Raw genomic sequence first — 20,889 nt, forward strand, 5'->3', positions numbered from 1 at the left:
CATTCTTCACAACTCACTATCACCTCACTATGCTGCAAAAAAAGAAATAAACAAAAAACAAAGGTCTATTTTTCTTTCACAGAAAATACTTTATTTGTGTAGCTTTTAAAAAAAAAAAAAAAAAAAACTAAAACGTACACATATTGTGTTATTATCAAAATGCACATGCAATATGCACAATTTTATTTAATAGTTTAATGCAAATAACAGTAATCTTCATGCAAAATGCCACAGAAAAGTCCATTCAGAGACAAAGAGTTAAGTAGGCTTCAGTGTCGTAACACAACAACTACAGTTAGCAAGGAACCAGTCAGAAGTTAGGGAGGAGCCTGTCAATAGATTACTTTATCTGCATATGAGGAAGCAAAACACTGTTAGTCTGCAAAGCGGAAAAGCTGCTGCTATTTGCAGAATCTGCCATCAACATCTATCATGATTACTGGAAAGATCACAAGTCTCACTGTGACAGATGTTCGCTTCCCAACTTCTCTGGGTCACCACGGCTCTGATGCCATGGTAAGAATAAAGGTTGTCTGCTCTGTGTTTACAGCAAATGCTTGTAAGTCTCTAAAGATAGCTAAATAAGTAATAAATCACAACTTAAAGGGACATAATACTCATATGCTAAATCACTTGAAACTGATTCAGTATAACTGTAAAAAGCTGACAGGAAAATATCACCTGAGCTTCTCTATGTAAAAAAGGAAGATATTTTACCTCACAATTTCCTCAGCTCAGCAGAGTAAGTGCTGTGTAAAAAGTTATACTCAGCTGCTCCCAGCTGCAGGTAAAAAAATAAATAAATGAAGAAATGAACAGCAGCCAATCAGCATCAGCAGTGCTGAGGTCATGAACTCTTTTACTGTGATCTCATGAGATTTGACTTAACTCTCATGAGATTTCATAGTAAACTTCCTTACACTGAATAGGGAAATAAGATGAGTGTGCACGAAAGCTCACTCCCTTAGCTGTCCTGCGACAGACATACTGATTAGCTGCTTAGAAGTCCTTTACAATGGGATGTGGCTACTGAGGAACTTTTGAGGTAAAATATCTTTCTTTTTTACATAGAGATGTTCAGGTGATATTTTCTAGTCAGCTTTTTACAGCTATGCTGCATCACTTTCAAGTGTTTCAAAATTTGGGTATCATGGCCCTTTAATTATGTTTTATTGACAGTGCATTATGTACATTTCTTAAAAGGGCATTAATGCTATTCAGTAAATGCATACTTTTTCAAAGAAGTTTCATACAGATTTATTTTTATTTATATAATTAAGTTATTTTAAGGGTAAACCCTAAAGGGATATTAAACCCACATTTGTTCTTTCATGATTCAGATAAAGCATGCAATTTTAAGCAACTTTCTAATTGACTCCTATTATCAATTTTCCTTCGTTCTCTTGGTATCTTTATTTGAAAAGCAGGAATGTAAGCTTAGGAGCCGGACCATTTTTGGTTCAGCACACTGCGTAGCGCCTGCTGATTGATGGCTACATTTAGTATTAAAATATGGAGCTTCACCAGTCAGAGATAGTAAAAATAAGTGAACAGCTCTGAATATAGCTGTTTGTAGTTCACCTTCATAAGAGCCGACTACAACAGCGCAACTCTCGGCAGGGCCCTCTACCTATTTGATCCCTGTAAATGTTATCTTGTATGCCGCCTATGTTTATAGCACTGCAGAATCTGTTAGCGCTGTACAAATAACCAATAATAATAATAACATACACAGGAAAACATTAACATGTGAGTAGTAATAACCACTCTGTTAAATTTGGGTCCAGCAGTTTAATGTGCCTTAAAAGTTTTTAATTTTTTTTTTTGTTGTTGCAAATGCTGTGTATTTCAGATCCCTCTTTTATTTAAAGGCAAGGGCACCAGCAATTCTAGCAGCAACACTCAAGTTGGTTGTTACACAGATGAAGTTAAAGGGACATGAAACCCCATTTTTTTCTTTCATGATTTAGAAAGAGTGTGCAATTTTAATCAACTTTCTAATTTACTTCTATTATCTAATTTGTTTCCTTATCTTGATATTCTTTGCGGAAAAGCATATCTAGATAGGCTCAGTAGCTGCTGATTGGTGGGTGCACATAGATGCCTCCTGTGATTGGCTCACCCATATGCATTGCTATTTCTTCAACAAAGGATATCTAAAAAATAAAACAAATTAGATAATAGAAGTAAATTTGAATGTTGTTTAAAATTGTATTCTCTAACTGAATCATGAAAGAAAGATTTTGGGTTGAGTGTCCCTTTAAAGCTGATTCTCAAGTGTATTATTCAAACTGTATTTTGTGGAAAAGTCCTATTCTAGATTTTGCTTATAAAAATATGTATCTATACTGATACATATTCAGTCCAATTTTATAACAATCTTTTATTATTTTTCATCTGGATTGTTGTTAACTATTCAGTTTGTGAAAGCCCCAATAGCAGAGCTGTGCAAAGTTGTTAATGTTTTTTGTATTTAACTAATTAAACAGAATCATCTACTTAAAAACTCATGTTGGCCTCTTTCAAATTACATATTTATTTTGATATGACATATTCTCAGGTCACATGCTAATAAACACCATTATTTCTTGTTTTCATTTGAAGCTAAATGGAAATAAAAGTCAAATTTAAACTTGCATAATTTACATTGAGTGAGCTGTAACAATACATTATAGTGATTAAAATACCTGCATGTTCCTGAATAGGAATGCTCTTCAACAAATGATATAAAGTGAAATATGCTTGTGCCATATAATGTTCAATATGTGCACGTGTCTTTGCCTATCTATATGTACTCTTCAAAAAAGCATAACAGAAGAAGTAAATTTGATAGCCGACAGGGAAGTTGTTTTTTTTTTTTTTTTAATTCTATGCTCTATCTGAATCATGCAAATTTAAATTTGTCTTTAAAAACATATCTTAAATAACATTATAAGGCTTGTTAAATAAAAAATAAGCAAAATTATGTGAAATTGTTAATTGCACGCTTGTATTATTTATGGTAATCATCATAAAGTTCCCACAGGAATAGGGCCCTCAATTCCCCCTGTATTTGTCTGTAAAATTTTGTGTCTTATCGTATTGTTTCTCTACTGTACTGTTATCCTTGTACCCATGGGCAGCGCTGCGGAATCTGTCGGCGCTTTATAAATAAAGAATAATAATAAATAATAAATTCCTTGTTTTCCTTTAGCTTAGGCAAATGTAATTTGCTTCTATGTAGGTATGTGGAAACACCAAAGAAAAGTCTGTTTCTTATCGTTTTTCACAAGTGTGTATGAAAACCTGATGTTTCAGTTATTTTACATAAGTAATTCACACAGCTTAATTCATTCACATTTCTAAAATAGTTGCCATAAGGTGAAGCCAAAAAAAACACTGAATATAACGTTTTTGGCAAGCAAACATAACAACATAAATACATTAATATAACACACAGAAAAAGTCCAGCACTCACAAGCTCTCAACTAAGATAAAAAGCAGTAATGGAAGAGTTAGTTACTGCATCTGGCCAAATGGGAAAAGCCCAGGTACCTCGTCAAGGTCTCTTCCAAAAAAACCTGGGTCCCTAAACAGCCACATAATGCAGGCTCACAATCAAACAACTGTGAAAAAATGGAGGGTGCACAGGCTTATGTAATCTCCCCAAAAATATACAAAACACGGGTGGGGTCAGCACTCTCAGGCCGGACCGGGTACACATCCAATGACCCTGCAACATGCAGTAAAAAAATTAAACCTAATCCCTATGAAAATAAAAAAGCCCCCCAAAATAAAAATACCCCCTAATCTAAGAATAAACTACTAATAGCCCTTAAAAGGGCTTTTTTGTAGGGCATTGCCCTAAAGAAATCAGCTCTTTTACATTAAAAATAAACCAAATCCCCCAACAGTAAAAAAAAAAGCAAAATAAAAAATAACTAACACTAAGAAATCTAAACTACCCATTGCCCCTAAAGGGGCATTTGTATGGGCATTGCCCTTAAAAGGGCATTCAGCTCTTTTTTACTGCCCTTAAAAGAGCATTCAGCTCTTTTTCAAATTGCCCAAAAAACCCTATTTAAAAAAAAAAAATAAAAACAAACACTAAAACCCCAGATAGGTACTCACAGTTCCAGAAGTCCGGCGGAGAAGGTCTTCTTCCAGGCGAGTCCATCATCTTTATCCACAGCGAAGGCGAAGCGGAGATGTGGAGCAGTGTTCCCAGATTTGGCGATCCTCGGCGGTGTGGAGGTTCCTCTTCATTTCATTTGATTTAATTTGCTCTCATCCTATTGGCTGTTCACCAGCCAATAAGATTTCAGTTGCCCTTATCCTATTGGCTGATGTGAAAATGTCAGCCAATAGGAATTGCAAGATACCCCAATAAATATGGGGTACCTTGCATTTAATCTTCAGTGTGCGATGGACGATCGCATGAAGAGGAGCCTCCATGCCGCTGAGGACTGTCACCGCCGAGGATCGCCACATCTTGGAACACCACTCTGCATCTCCACGCCGCCTTCGCTGTGGATGAAGATGATGGACCCGCCTGGAAGAAGACCTTCTCCGACTGACGTCTGAAACCATGAGTACCTATTTGGGGCTTTAGTGTTAGTTTTTTTTTTTTTTATTATTATTTTTTTAAATAGGGTTTTTTGGGCAATTTGAAAAAGAGCTGAATGCCTTTTTAAGAGCAGTACAAAAAAGAGCTTAATGCCCTTTAGGGGCAATGGGTAGTTTATGTTTATTAGTGTTAGTTTGTTTTTTTGGGGGTTTAGTGGGTGGGGTGGGTTTTATGTTAGAGGGGGGGATTAGTAATTTTTTTGGTGAAAGAGCTGTTTAACTTAGGGCAATGCCCTACAAAAGGCCCTTTTAAGGACTATTGGTAGTTTAGATTAGATTAGGGTTTTTTTGGGGGGGTGGCTTTTTTTTTTTTTTTTTTAAAAAGGGGTATTAGATTAGGAATATTTATTTTTTATTTTGGATAATGAAGTTTGTTTTTTTCAGTAATCTTAGCTTTTTTTTATTTTTTGTAAACAGATTTTTTTTTTGTAATTTTAGTTATTGGAAAGGGGAATAGGGACATGGGGATAGGGGGATGGGGGAACAGAGAGATAGGGACAGTGGGGTAGGAACAGGGGGATAGATGAATAGAGGGATAGGGATGGATAGGTATATTTCTTTTATTAAACATTTTGGCCTGTATACACGGGCTTTACCACTAGTAAAATATAATATTATATGTACTTTCATCAAAATGAAGAAAAAGTCACAGCCAAAAAATATATCTCTATTCCATACAAGAAGGTGTACTTTAAAATACTTTTTAGGGCTACTATCTTAGGAGGGGCCGAAGACTTTGCTAATACCAAATATACATTTGTGGGCCACACATATATATATATATATATATATATAACATATATATGATATTATCCTATTTATGATATTTAAGTGCATACCTATCTCTGTCAATACTTCTAGGACTATAGTTTTATATATAATTATTAATATTTTAAATATTTATATGTAATATTTCAATAAAGCAATGTAAGATTAGTAATTCTTCATGTGCGCTAACCTGACACCGCGATTTACCCCGATGCGCATTACGCATATTCCCATTTCTATGTTCTTCACATGAAAAAATATATATTTCTATATATATATGTGATAATGTAAATGTAAAATATAAATCTATACCTATATATCAATAGGAATAGATATACATGTATAGGAATATATATATATATATATATATATATATATATATATATATATATATATATTTAAACGATCAAAGAGAGAGCACTCACCGTGTAGATAATCCAAATTTATTTAAGCATGTTAACGTTTTCGGGGAGTGACCCCGTCCTCAGACAAGTGACAAAAACAAGGAGAGTGTAACTTACCAGTGCTACTATTTATGAGGTGTCAGAGTGCCGATAGTACCCGCAGGAGAGCGCCATCTGCCAGACCTAAAGTGGACGTAAAAACGTCATCACGTAGTGCGTTATCGTGTCGGGCTCCGGCGGCATGTCATGACATCATTGACATGTGCGTGGTGTTTGGCCATATTGTGTAAACGATCTCAGGTTGCCATAGTGATATTCGTAGTGTGCCAAATGTGATGTTCAGGTGTACATATGTGTTACTTACTAATACTTCGTGCACATATATTGAAACAAAGGATAGCAACCATGTGTAGAGATAGTAATAGAAAAAAATATTAAAAAACACTGAGCATGTAGAACGGGCCAGAGTATAACGAAATTGTAAAATGAGAGAGTTGGAATTAAGTGTTTTCAGCAGCCAATAGTATACTAAATACATCAGACATAGTAATAAGTATGATCGAATGGGGCTGGTATGAATATATGTGGGCCTACTGATACAATATTACTAGGTGGAAAACTTATGTATACATTATAGAAAAATAATAATAAAAAAATAATAAAAATATGTATGAAAAACAGCAAAAATTACAAAGAATGGAGAATTAATGCCACCAAGAGAGTGATGTAATATCACACAAAGTATTGAAAAACTGCAAAAACATGGAAAAGCTTCACAAGAAAGAATAACATTTTTTGAGGAATATTCTTTAAGAAATATATTCTTCGAAAAACACATATTCTTTGAAAAAAACATATTCTTTGAAAAAACATTCTTTGAAAAAAACTTTCTTGTAAAAAGGTTTTTAGAAAAAAATTCCTTTGAAAAAATCATTTTTGAGGTATAACAATTTGGGTATAACAATTTATCAACCAAAGAACGACAGGCGGTAAAGACACTCGCTAAAGACAAGGACATCATTTATACGCGAAGCTGATAAGGTAGGGGCCACGGTGATCCTTAACTATAAGGACTACCGGCTAGAAGCATTATCTCAACTAGAGGACACCTCTGTCTACTGTAGATTACCCATGGATCCTACAGGAACATTCAAAAGAACTATTGATGTCTATCTGGACAAAATAAAGAAGGAAGAACAAATTACAGTTCAAGAAAAGGAATATCTTATAACCCCATATCCTAGACTGCCGGTATTCTACACGGTCCCTAAAATGCACAACCACCTGGGAGGCCAATTGTCTCTGCTATACAATCACTTTTACAGCCCCTGGCCTGCTTTGTAGATGCTCATCTACAACCTCTAGTTAAGAGAATGGGCTCCTACTTATTGGATTCCAATATGCTATTGAATCTCCTCCAACAAGAAGGCAACATTCAAGACAAGGAACTCCTGGTAACCTTAGACGTGACAAGCTTGTACACGGTCATACCTCATCAATTAGGATTACGACCCATCATCAATCAACTCTTAAGGTATCCATATGTGGAACCATCGGTGGATGTACTTCTTACCTTATTAGAATTCTGCCTAACATGCGATTACTTTAAATTCAAGAGAAATATTTACTTACAACTAACAGGGACGGCGATGGGGTCCAATGTGGCCCCATCGTACGCCAACCTGTTCATGGCAGAATTTGAAGAGAATGATACTCATCTATTCCAGGACCCTAGGATCATCTTATTTAGACGTTATATAGATGATCTCATACTAATCTGGAGAGGAACGGAACAAGCAATGGTACCAAGAACTCAACCAAGTATGTCCAGCACTCAAATTTAACATTATCTATAGTAAAGAAACTATTAACTTCTTGGACCTTTGCCTCTACAAAAAGGAAAACACATTGCAGTCTACTCTATTCAGAAAAACAACGGATCGCAACTCCCTACTTCACTTTACCAGTTGTCACCCTCCCGCCCTAAAAAAGGCTCTTCCGATCTCTCAATTAAAGCAGGTTGCAAGAAACAACACGGAACACCTGAATACAGTAGCCCAACTCAATGAGATGCAGAATAGATTTGAACAACGGGGATATCCGACTAAAGAACAACAACTTAAAGAGGACCTCAAATTAATTAAAGAACCAAGTGAGCCTTGGATGACCTTTGTGACAACATATACACAAGATAAACAGGGGATATCAAAAGCTTTACAGAAAAATTGGCAGATCATTGCCACAGACAAACAACTACCCCTTCTAAATATGCCGGTCCCAAGGATAAGATTCAAAAGAGCGAGGTCTCTTAGAGATAGCTTAGTACATACGGATCCAATACATTGTTACCAACGTGGTTACAGGGAAGACCAGGAGTTTACAGATGTAGAGGGTGCACTACCTGCAATGCCCTGACTACTGGTTCATATTTCACCCATCTACAAAGAGGCAAAAAGTATTTTCACAAATATAGGCTTACATGTACTACCCCTTACATAGTTTTATTGCTCCACTGTAATTGTGGACTCTTCTACGTAGGTAAGACCATAGATGACCTCCAAACTCGAATGGCATACTATAGGTTTGCAATAAGGACAGCCATTGATAGGGGTTACTCAGACCAACCTGTGGCGAGGCATTTTCTCCAGAAGGGCCACACCGTTAAGGACCTGCGTTATACACTCATAGACCATGTGCCCCCATTAACCAGAGGAGGAGACAGAGGAAAATTACTACTGCAACGTGAGGCCAGATGGACTTTCGAATTGGGAACACTGGTCCCCATGGGCCTCAACACACATCTGGACTGGCACTGTTTCCTATGAAACATTAGATGATATCGCAAAAATGCCCTATACTGAAGGATTCCCAGTTCCCCATGTTTCAATCTTGATTATGATCTTTTGTATCTAGAATTTTTCCAATGATCTTTTAAAAAATGATTTTTTCAAAGGAATTTTTTTCAAAAAACCTTTTTATAAGAAAGTTTTTTTTCAAAAAATATGTTTTTTTCAAAGAATATGTTTTTTTCAAAGAATATGTTTCTTAAAGAATATTCCTCAAAAAATGTTATTCTTTCTTTTGAAGCTTTTCCATGTTTTTTCAGTTTTTCAATACTTTGTGTGATATTACATCACTCTCTTTGTGGCATTAATTCTCCATTCTTTGTAATGTTTGCTGTTTTTCATACATTTTTTTATTATTATTTTTCTATAATGTATACATAATTTTTCCACCTAGTAATATTGTATCAGTAGGCCCACATATATTCATATCAGCCCCATTCGATCATACTTATTACTATGTCTGATGTATTTAGTATACTATTGGCTGCTGACATAACACTTAATTCTAACTCTCTCATTTTACAATTTCCTTATACTCTGGCCCGTTCTACATGCTCAGTGTTTTTTAATATTTTTTCTATTACTATCTCTAAACATGGTTGCTATCCTTTGTTTCAATATATGTGCACGAAGTATTAGTAAGTAACACATATGCACACTTGAACGTCACATTTGACACACTGCGAATATCACTATGGCAACCTGAGATCGTTTACACAATATGGCCACACACCACGCACATGTCGATGATGTCATGACATGCCGCTGGAGCCCGACACAATAACGCACTACGTGATGAAGTTTTTACGTCCACTTCCAGTCTGGCGGATGGCGCTCTCCCGCAGTTACTATCGGCACTCTGACACCACCTCATAAATAGTAGCACTGGTAAGTTACACTCTCCTTGTTTCTGTAACTTGTCTGAGGACGGGTCACTCCCCGAAAACGTTAAAATGCTTAAATAAATTTGGATTATCTACACGGTGACTGCTCTCTCTTTGATCGTTTAAATGGATATACTTGGGATGCACCCAGGATTCTAACTATAAGTGAGTGCTGGACTCTTGCATTTCTATATATATATATATAATCGCATATCAAGAAGCACTCACCGGGTCTTTTTACTTAATCAATTTAATAGCATAAGTGACGTTCCGGGGCTGTCAACCCCATCTTCAGACTACATAAATAAAAACAAGCACATACTTTACCTCTCTTATACCCTCCACCATAGCACCCGCGCCGCAAACCGGAAACTCCCCGGCGTTCAAGCCGAACCACTGCGCAGGCTCAACTCGTTACAGTGGTAATCGGAAGCGGCGTTCTTATAGTGTAAAAGAAAACAATGGCTGTTGGTTACAATACTAATGAAAAAGTACATGTTAGCATAACAAACAGAGGCATATTACAAAGACTAGCACTGATTTTGTAAATGATGATATAAACATCCGTTTATTGACTCCAGTGATATACTGTTTTTCCTTATCTAGTAGGAGGGATATTCGGTTAATGTTGAGGATCTTTTCAATAGTGGGTTCTGTCCTAATTTAACATAATAATTATGTAATCAGTGCTATCTTTTAGGCTACATCGCCTAGAATTGTTAACATGTGGTAAAGATTTAATCCCTTGTTGGTTATAGTAATCATTTATATTGATAGACTACCCTTCCAGTAAGTTTCTCCCTATAGGTCATTAGTCATGACATATTTATACACAGATCGATATTACCGTATGCCTTAGGATTAAGCTAATCAAGTAGTGGAAATAGATGTCTTTGTAATATGCCTCTGTTTGTAATGCTAACATGTACTTTTTCATTAGTATTGTAACCAACAGCCATAGTTTTCTTTTACACGATAAGGACGCCGCTTCTGGTTACCACGGTAACAAGTTGAGCCTGCGCAGTGGTTCGGCTAGAACGCCGGGGAGTTTCCGGTTTGCGACACGGGTGCTATGGTGGAGGGTATAAGAGAGGTAAAGTATGTGCTTGCTTTTATTTATGTAGTGTGAAGACGGGGTTGACAGCCCCAAAACGTCACTTATGCTATTAAATTGATTAAGTAAAAAGACCCGGTGAGTGCTTCTTGATATGCGATTCTGGATCACTTGATTTGAATGCACCCTGGGCTGTTGACAATGATACAGTGAGTGCGGAGCCCCCAGAGACTTTATATATATATATATACTGTATATGTATATATATATATATATATATATATATATATATATAATGTGTGTATATATATATATATATATATATATATATATATTAATATACTGTATATCTATACTATAATCGCGTTTGTAACGCGTCCGTTGGTGTTGGCAGTTGCGCATGCATTCTCAAAGGAATGTTGGCAGTGCGAGGCGTAAGCTGCATCCCGGTGGATTCCAAAAATGGGAGAGTGGTGAAAGGCAAACGGAGCATAACAAAAAAAAAAAAAGTCTGCAATAAGTATTAAAAAAAACAACAACTGCACACAATAAGTATTTAAAAAAATAATAACCGCCCGCACGAAGTATTAAGAAAAAAATAAACTAACCGCCCGCAAGAAGTATTAAAGGGACACTGAACCCAAATTTTTTCTTTCATGATTCAGATAGGAGTAAATTAGAAAGTTGCTTAAAATTTCATGCTCTATTATCAATTTTTCTTCGTTGTCTTGCTATCTTTATTTTAAAAGCAGGAATGTAAATCTTAGCAGCCAGCCCATTTTAGGTTCAGCACCATGGATAGCGCTTGCTTATTTGATGCTTTCATTTATCCTCCAATAAGCAAGCATAACCCAGGTTCTCAACCAAAAATTGGCCGGCTCCTATGCATCATATTCCTGCTTTTTAAATAAAGATAGAAAGAGAACGAAGACAATTTGATAATAGGAGTAAATTAGAAAGTTGCTTAAAATTGCATGCTCTATATGAATCATGAAAGAAAAATTTTGGGTTTAGTGTCCCTTTAAGAAAAAAAACCCAACTACCTAATAAAATTATTAACCCCAAAATCTGCAAACCCCAACATCGCAAACAACCTAATACATCTATTAACCCCTAATCCGCCAACACCCCACAATGCATTAAACCTAATTTACCTATTAACTCCTACACCGCCAACCCCCACAACGCAAAACACTAACGCCTAGATTTAGAGTTCTGCGTTAGCCGTCCAAACCAGCGTTAGGGGGTCCTAACGCTGGTTTTTACCGCCCGCTGGTATTTAGAGTCAGTCATGAAAGGGTCTAACGCTCACTTTCCAGCTGCGACTTTTCCATACCGCAGATCCCCCTACGCCAATTGCGTATCCTATCTTTTCAATGGGATCTTTCTAACGCTGATATTTAGAGTCTTGGCTGAAGTGAGCGTTAGAAATCTAACGACAAGACTCCAGCCGCAGAGAAAAGCCAGGAGTTAAGAGCTTTCTGGGCTGACGCCGGTTCATAAATCTCTTAACTACTGTGCTCTAAAGTACACTAACACCCATAAACTACCTATGTACCCCTAAACCGAGGCCCCCCCACATCGCCGCCACTCTATTAAATTTTTTTAACCCCTATTCTGCCGACCTCACGCCGCCGCCACCTACATTATCCCTATGTACACCTAATCTGCTGCCCCTAACATCGCCGACCCCTACATAATATTTATTAACCCCTAATCTGCCCCCCAACATCGCCGCTACCTACCTACAATTATTAACCCCTAATCTGCCGACCGGACCTCACCGCTACTATAATAAAGTTATTAACCCCTAATCCGCCTCACTCCCGCCTCAAAAACCCTATAATAAATAGTATTAACCCCTAATCTGCCCTCCCTAACATAGCCGACACCTAACTTCAAGTATTAACCCCTAATCTGCCGACTGGACCTCACCGCTACTCTAATAAATGTATTAACCCCTAAAGCTAACCCTAACACCCCCCTAAATTAAATATAATTTTAATCTAACGAAATAAAATAAATCTTATTAAATAAATTATTCCTATTTAAAGCTAAATACTTACCTGTAAAATAAACCCTAATATAGCTACAATATAAATAATAATTATATTGTAGCTATTTTTATTTTTATTTTTTATTATTTTTTTTTTATAAATACGTTTTTATTAACAAAGAATGCACCAAACCAAAACACATCACAGTTGACATTTGACATATTTGTGAACGCAAATACACGCAACTTTTCTGTGGGTAGGAGACATTCAGGATATAGTCATTAGATCAGAAGGGGAAGATCAATTTGCCCTGATGTCATACTTCAGCTGTGTAATTACTATTTCCCAGGAATGTGTAATGGCATAGCTATGTGTAGGTTTCCTTTTTTATATTTTAGTTTAGTGAGCTTACTGTAATTTAGGTAGTGCATGAAGTCATACGTAATACCTGATAATCCTGACATCTAAGTGAGGTGGGATAGTAGGGGGAGGTGGTATATTTTGTTGGGGGAGCTATTGATTGGAATCGGTCTCCCACCTCTCTCAAAGGGAAGAGGGGGGATATAAGGGAAAGAGGTAGAGTTGGCAAATGGGGAGGGGGACAAAGGGGGGGGGTCGGGGAAGTGAAGTACACCTCGAGTAAGGTGTATTTTCTAGGGGGGGGGGAGAGCAAGACGGTCAAGGGGAGGTCTCCAATTTTTGAGGGCGTAGGGCATTATGAATTTGGTTTTAGGTAGGCCTCCCAGGGTTCCCATATAAGGGAGAAAAGGTCTGACTGTTTCCTTGTTCTAAAGACATAGTCCTCCATTGCTTTGAGGTATTGCAGATGGTCAAGGATTGCTTGCCATCTCGGGGGTTGTAGCTTTTTCCAGTTTCTAGCAATCAACAACTTAACTGAAGTCAACAGATAGATTAGGAGGTATCTCTTGTGTACTGGGAGCTTTTTTACTCCCAGATGCAGAAGGGCAAGGCCCGGAGTATCCGGGATCGGGAGCTCCAGAGCCGAACAGGCCGCGCTGACTCTCGCCCAGAGTGGCCGAAGCTTGACACACATCCACCACACATGTAGTGGGGACCCTATCTCTCCACACTCCCTCCAGCACAGGGGTGAGTGTTCAGGGTAGAGGGTACGGAGTTTGGTCGGCACTAAGTGCCACCTGGTGAGAATCTTAAAGTAAAGTTCATACATTGTGGTGCAATGGAGCGGGGCTTTAGTCAGTTGGATCGCTTTAGACCACTCAAGTGACGTAATGGACAGTCCTAGCTCAGTCTCCCAGGAGATCATATGTCTAGTTTTCACTAGAGAGGGGGACCCCAAGAGGGCTCCATAGTGGGTAGTGAGGGGTTTGAACAATTGCAGGTTCGCCCCCCATCTAGTCTCCCAGATCGTGGGTCTCCTGATCTTGTCGACCAGGAATCCCCAAGTCTTCATCATAGACTGGAGCCTCGCAAAGTCAAACTCCAGGAGGCGGGGGATACCGAATTTGGCAATCATATCCTGATACGAAAGAAGATTATCGTCCGAATAGAAATCACTCAACGAGAAGATCTCTATATCTCTCCAAGGGACAAGGCGCGTATTGGGTAGTCTCTGCAAGAGTGACATGACCGGGTGGATAGGAGAGGGATGCGGGGCGATCAGCTGGTGGTGGCGTAGTCGGAACCAGGCCAATTGACAGTCTTTGACTAGAGGGTTAGAAATCGGAATTTGTGTGGCCAGATGCGGAGGAACCCATAGTAAATCCGAGAGGTTAACATAGGCAGGCAGGGAAGCTTGTTCCAGTTCCCTCCATCTTGTTGGGGGCAGGGAAGGACCCCACGCAGAGGCATGCAAAAGCATCGCCGCTTGGTGGTACAGCTGGATGGAAGGCAGCCCCAACCCTCCCCGGTCTATCGGGGCCTGAAGTATGGCCGCCACGACTCTCGGGAGCTTATCATCCCAGACATAGGAATTGAATGCGATTTGGTAGCCTCGCAGCGTCTTTTTCCGCCACAGGAATGGGGATACACCTCATAATATAGGTCACCTTGGGGAGAATCATCATCTTCAGAGCGGCAATTCTGCCCATCCAAGAGATTTCTTCGTATTTTCTGGACCCCAATCTCATCTCAACTTCTCTCAGCAGGACAGTGTAGTTTTTCTGTAGGACTATATTCTTATCATGAGACAAGAAGACCCCCAAGTGTCTAATCCCCTCTGTTGACCATTTGAAGGAATAGAGTTGCTGCAAGCGTCTCTGTTCTGGTAGTGGAATATGGATCATATATGCCTCTGTTTTGGAGACATTGATCTTATAGTTAGAGATACTGCTGAAGAGCTCAAAGATCGCAAAGAGATGGGGAAGTGATTCCACTGGGTCAGTGAGGAAGAGGGTGAGGTCGTCAGCGAAAAGCGCCAATTTCTGGAGGGTATCATGGATTTGGAGACCCTGAACAACAGAGCTATCTCTAATGGCCTCCGCGAGAGGCTCCATCACCAGCGCAAAAAGGAGCGGGGACAAGGGGCAACCTTGACTGGTCCCATTCCTTATCACGATTCTAGGGGAGCAGAAACCCATACCTTTTATAACGGCCGTCGGGGAGGTGTAGAGGGCAGCAATAGCCGCACGAAAGGTCTCAGGGATCCCAAAATGTTCCAGGGTGCAGAACATGTAATCCCACCCCACCCTGTCAAACGCCTTCTCAGCATCTATAGACAGGGTGAGGAGTGTAGGCCCTATTGTAGCTATTTTAGGATTAATATTTATTTTACAGGCAACTTTGTATTTATTTTAACCAGGTACAATAGCTATTAAATAGTTAATAACTATTTAATAGTTACCTAGTTAAAATAATTACAAAATTACCTGTAAAATAAATCCTAACCTAAGTTACAACTAAACACTACACTATCAATAAATAAATTAAATAAACTATCTACAATTATATCAACTAAACTAAATTACAAAAAAAACAAAACACTAAATTACAAAAAAAACAAGCACAAAAAATAAAAAAAGATTACAAGAATTTTAAACTAATTACACCTACTCTAAGCCCCTAAAAGAATAACAAAGCCCCCCTAAATAAAAAAATGCCCTACCCTATTCTAAAATTAAAATTGTAAAGCTCTGTTACCTAACCAGCCCTTAAAAGGGCCTTTTGTGGGGCATGCCCCAAAGAAAACAGCTCTTTTGCCTGTAAAAAAAACATACAATACCCCCCAACATTACAACCCACCACCCACATACCCCTAATCTAACCCAAACCCCCCTTAAATAAACCTAACACTAAGCCCCTGAAGATCTCCCTACCTTGTCTTCACCACGCCGGGTATCACCGATCCGTCCAGAAGAGGGTCTGAAGTCTTCATCCTATCCGGCAAGAAGAGCTCCTCCAAAGGGTCCAAAGTCTTCCTCCTATTCGGGCAGGAGAGGACATCCAGACCGGCAGACATCTTCATCCAGGCGGCATCTTCTATCTTCTTCCATCCGGCGTGGAGCGGGACCATCTTCAAGCAGCCGACGTGGAGCCATCCTTCTTCACCGACGGACTAACGACGAATGAAGGTTCCTTTAAGGGACGTCATCCAAGATGGTGTCCATCGAATTCCGATTGGCTGATAGGATTCTATCAGCCAATCGGAATTAAGGTAGGAAAAATCTGATTGGCTGATTTAATCATAAAATCAGATTGAAGTTCAATCCGATTGGCTGATCCAATCAGCTAATCAGATTGAGCTTGCATTCTATTGGCTGATCGGAACAGCCAATAGAATACGAGCTCAATCTGATTGGCTGATTGGATCAGCCAATCGGATTGAACTTAAATCTGATTGGCTGATTCAATCAGTCAATCAGATTTTTCCTACCTTAATTCCGATTGGCTGATAGAATCCTATCAGCCAATCGGAATTCGAGGGGCTCCATCTTGGATGACGTCCCTTAAAGGAACCTTCATTCGTCGTTAGTCCATCGGTGAAGACGGATGGCTCCACGTCGGCTGCTTGAAGATGGTCCCGCTCCACGCCGGATGGAAGAAGATAGAAGATGCCGCCTGGATGAAGATGTCTGCCGGTCCGGATGTCCTCTTCTGGCCGGATAGGATGAAGACTTTGGACCCTCTGGAGGAGCTCTTCTTGCCGGATAGGATGAAGACTTTGGACCCTCTTCTGGACGGATTGTTGATACCCGGCGTGGTGAAGACAAGGTAGGGAGATCTTCAGGGGCTTAGTGTTAGGTTTATTTAAGGGGGGTTTGGGTTAAATTAGGGGTATGTGGGTGGTGGGTTGTAATTTTGGGGGGGTATTGTATGGTTTTTTTTACAGACAAAAGAGCATGCCCCACAAAAGGCCCTTTTAAGGGCTGGTAAGGTAAAAGAGCTTTACAATTTTAATTTTAGAATAGGGTAGGGCATTTTTTTATTTTGGGGGGCTTTGTTATTTTTTTAGGGGGCTTAGAGTAGGTGTAATTAGTTTAAAATTCTTGTAATCTTTTTTTATTTTTTGTAATTTAGTGTTTGTTTTTTTTGTAATTTAGTTTAGTTGATATAATTGTAGATAATTGTAGATAGTTTATTTAATTTATTTATTGATAGTGTAGTGTTAGGTTTAATTGTAACTTAGGTTAGGATTTATTTTACAGGTAATTTTGTAATTATTTTAACTAGGTAACTATTAAATAGTTCTTAACTATTTAATAGCTATTGTACCTAGTTAAAATAAATACAAAGTTGCCTGTAAAATAAATATTAATCCTAAAATAGCTACAATATAATTATTATTTATATTGTAGCTATATTAGGGTTTATTTTGCAGGTAAGTATTTAGCTTTAAATAGGAATAATTTATTTAATAAGATTTATTTTATTTCGTTAGATTTAAATTATATTTAATTTAGGGGGCAGTTAGGGTTAGGGTTAGACTTAGCTTTAGGGGTTAATACATTTATTAAAGTAGCGGTGAGGTCCGGTCGGCAGATTAGGGGTTAATAATTGTAGGTAGGTGGCGGCGACGTTGGGGGGGGGCAGATTAAGGGTTAATAAATATAATATAGGGGTCGGTGGTGTTAGGGACAGCAGATTAGGGGTACATAGGGATAACGTAGGTTGCGGCGGTGTACGGAGCGGCAGATTAGGGGTTAAAAATAATATGCAGGGGTCAGCGATAGCGGGGTCGGCAGATTAGGGGTTAATAAGTGTAAGGTTAGGGGTGTTTAGACTCGGGGTACATATTAGGGTGTTAGGTGCAGACTTAGGAAGTGTTTCCCCATAGGAAACAATGGGGCTGCGTTAGGAGCTGAACGCTGCTTTTTTGCAGGTATTAGTTTTTTTTTAGCTCAAACTGCCCCATTGTTTACTATGGGGGAATCGTGCACGAGCACGTTTTTGAAGCTGGCCGCGTCCGTAAGCACCGCTGGTATTTAGAGTTGAAGTGGCGGTAAATTATGCTATATGCTCCCTTTTTGGAGCCTAACGCAGCCCTTCAGAGAACTCTAAATATCAGCGGTGCGGGGGAAAAAATACACGTGTAGCTAACGCACCCCTTTGGCCGCAGAACTCTAAATCTAGGCGTAATTTAATAACTAAGCCCCCTAACCTAACACCCCCTAAATTAACCCCTTAATTACAATTAAAAAAATACTACATTACAATAGAAAATAAAAAAATATTACATTACATTTATCTTATTACAGAAAGTAAAAAAAAAGCTAACATTACAAAAAATAATAAACAACACTATCCAAAATAAAAAAATAATTAAACCTAATCCCTTTGAAAATAAAAAAGCCCCTCAAAATAAAAAAAAAACCCTAATCTATTGCTAAACTACTGATAGCCCTTAAAAGGGCTTTTTGTAGGGCAATCAGCTATTTTACATTACAAATAAACCAAGTTCCCCCTAACAGTAAAACCCCCCACCCACCAAAGCCCCCCAAATAAAAACCTAACACTAATAAACCTAAACTACCCATTGCCCCTAAAGGGGCATTTGTATGGGCATTGCCCTTAAAAGGACATTCAGCTCTTTTTCACTGCCCTTAAAAGGACATTCAGCTCTTTTGCAATTTGCCCAAAAAAAACCTAATCTAAAAAAAACAAACCCCCCCCCCATAAAATTTAACACTAAAGCTCCAAATAGGTACTCACAGTTTCAAAAGTCCGGCGGAGAAAGTCTTCTTCCAGGTGGGTCCATCATCTTCATCCACAGCAAAGGCGAGGTCCGGAGCGATCTTCTCTGAAGTGGTGATCCTTGGCGGCAGTCATCGGCGGGGGTGGCGCTCCTCGGCAAAGGCGTGGAGGTTCCTCTTTATGCGATCGTCCGCCGCACACTGAAGATTGAATTCAAGGTACCCCATATTTATTAATGTACCTTGAATTCCTATTGGCTGAAATTTTCAAAATAAGCCAATAGGATGAGAGCTACTGAAATCTTATTGGCTGATTTGAACAGCCAATAGGATTTTAGTAGCTCTAATCCTTTTGGCTGTTTTGAAAAATTCAGCCTATAGGAATGCAAGGTACCCCAAATTGATTGCGGTACCTTGCATTCAATATTTAGTATACCATGGACATCAGATGAAGAGGAGCCTCCATGCTGCCCAGTACCACCGCCACTGCCGAAGACTGCCGCTGCCGAGGACCGCCGCCGCCATAGATAACCACCGCCGAGGATCACCCATCTGGGAAGACCGATCCGGACCTCCACGCCGTCTTCTCTGTGGATAAAGATGATAGACCCGCCTGGAAGAAGACCTTCTCCGCCGGACTTCTGAAACCGTGAGTACCTATTTGGGGATTTAGTGTTTGTTTTTTAAAAAAAATTAAGGTCAGTGAAATAGAACTGAATGCCCTTTTAAAGGCAATGCCCATACAAATTACCCTTTAGGGGCAATGGGTAGTTTAGGTTTATTAATGTTAGTTTTTTTTATTTTGGGGGGTTTGGTGTGTGTGGGGTTTTACTGTTAGAGGGAACTTTGTTTATTTGTAATGTAAAAGAGCTGATTTCTTTAGGGCAATGCCCTACAAAATGCCCTTTTAAGGACTATTGGTAGTTTAGTATTAGATTATGGTTTGTTTTTATTTTGGGGAGGATTTTTTATTTTTATAGGGATATTAGTTTAGGTTTAATTTTATTATTTTGGATAGCTTTGTTTATTTTTTTCTGTATTTTTTTTCTGTATTTTTTTATTTTTTGTAGCTTGGGGGGTTTAATTTTAACACACATACTGCCCTCTGGGCAGGCTTATCAACTAGTTTACAATAAAAATTATATTATCCTGTATGTGAAGAACATTATAATGTTAAAATATGTATGTATGTATGTATGTGTTTATGTGTATATATACATATTTTTATATATATATATATATATATATATATATATATATATATATATATATATATATACACACACACACACATACATATTTAGACATGTTTATATGCATTATAGCCCTTTGCTGTCAAACACCTTCTATATACCTTATATATAAAATATTTTTATGACAAATTTTTATCAGATAGTATTTATATGAGTGCAACTGAAATTGTGAATGTATTTAGGTTGTGTTTATTGCAACTTTTTAAATGCACCAACCTTTTACACAAGAATTTTGGTCGCGCTAACATGATGAGCATAAAATGTGATTGCGCTCTGCGATCATGTTTACTTTTAACTTGCTATTTCCAAAGGGGAGAAAAAATTGATATAGCTTGCCCGTAACAGTTAACACACCACTTGTAATCAAGCCCATTATGAGTCAGCTGCTCTATTAAATAATATGCACAGTCCCAATCCAGCCTTCCTGATGTCACACCAGCATCCTGTAAATGATGTATCATTGTCCTGAGCTTTGTTTACAGGACACAATGCTACCGAGGCCTAACAATTCTACTTAATAACATAACTGATGCATTAAAACAGTCATATTTAAAATTGGCTGCTTAGTGTAAAATACGTAAAACAGTTTGCAGAATACTAAATATAAAGTATTCAACAAAGTGAAATGAACAATATGTATAGTGAGTCAGGAAATACTTTTCTAACAGGATATAAAATGACATAACAAAACAAAAAAGAAACCACATTACAGTGTGCAAGACAATCCCTATGCCCTCCATATCACCCCACATTGCAAATACTAATAAATGTATTAACCTCTAAACCGCCACCCCCCACAAAGCAATATACCTTAATAAACTATTAACCCCAATCCGCAATTCACCGACATCGCAATCTATCTAATAAATGTATTAACCCCTAAACCGCCATCCCCCACAACGCAAATAACTAATTTAATCACTAAACCGCCTAACCTAACACCCCCTAAATTACCCCCCAATAAGATAAAA

The 20,889-nt window shown here is 38.3% G+C and overlaps 1 protein-coding gene across 1 annotated transcript in view; it reads left to right on the top strand.

Moving 5' to 3' along the window:
* The first annotated feature begins 365 nt into the window (after positions 1–365).
* Positions 366–20,889, top strand: part of LOC128660878 (mitochondrial enolase superfamily member 1) — a 197,737-nt gene continuing 177,213 nt past the window's right edge. The window contains exon 1 of the mRNA XM_053714960.1: positions 366–516. Within this exon, the coding sequence (XP_053570935.1) occupies positions 433–516 (84 nt within the window). The 5' untranslated portion in view covers positions 366–432. The remainder of the gene's footprint in view (positions 517–20,889) is intronic.

This window comes from Bombina bombina, chromosome 5 (assembly GCF_027579735.1).
Source record: "Bombina bombina isolate aBomBom1 chromosome 5, aBomBom1.pri, whole genome shotgun sequence".
In the NCBI taxonomy this organism is placed as follows: domain Eukaryota; kingdom Metazoa; phylum Chordata; class Amphibia; order Anura; family Bombinatoridae; genus Bombina; species Bombina bombina.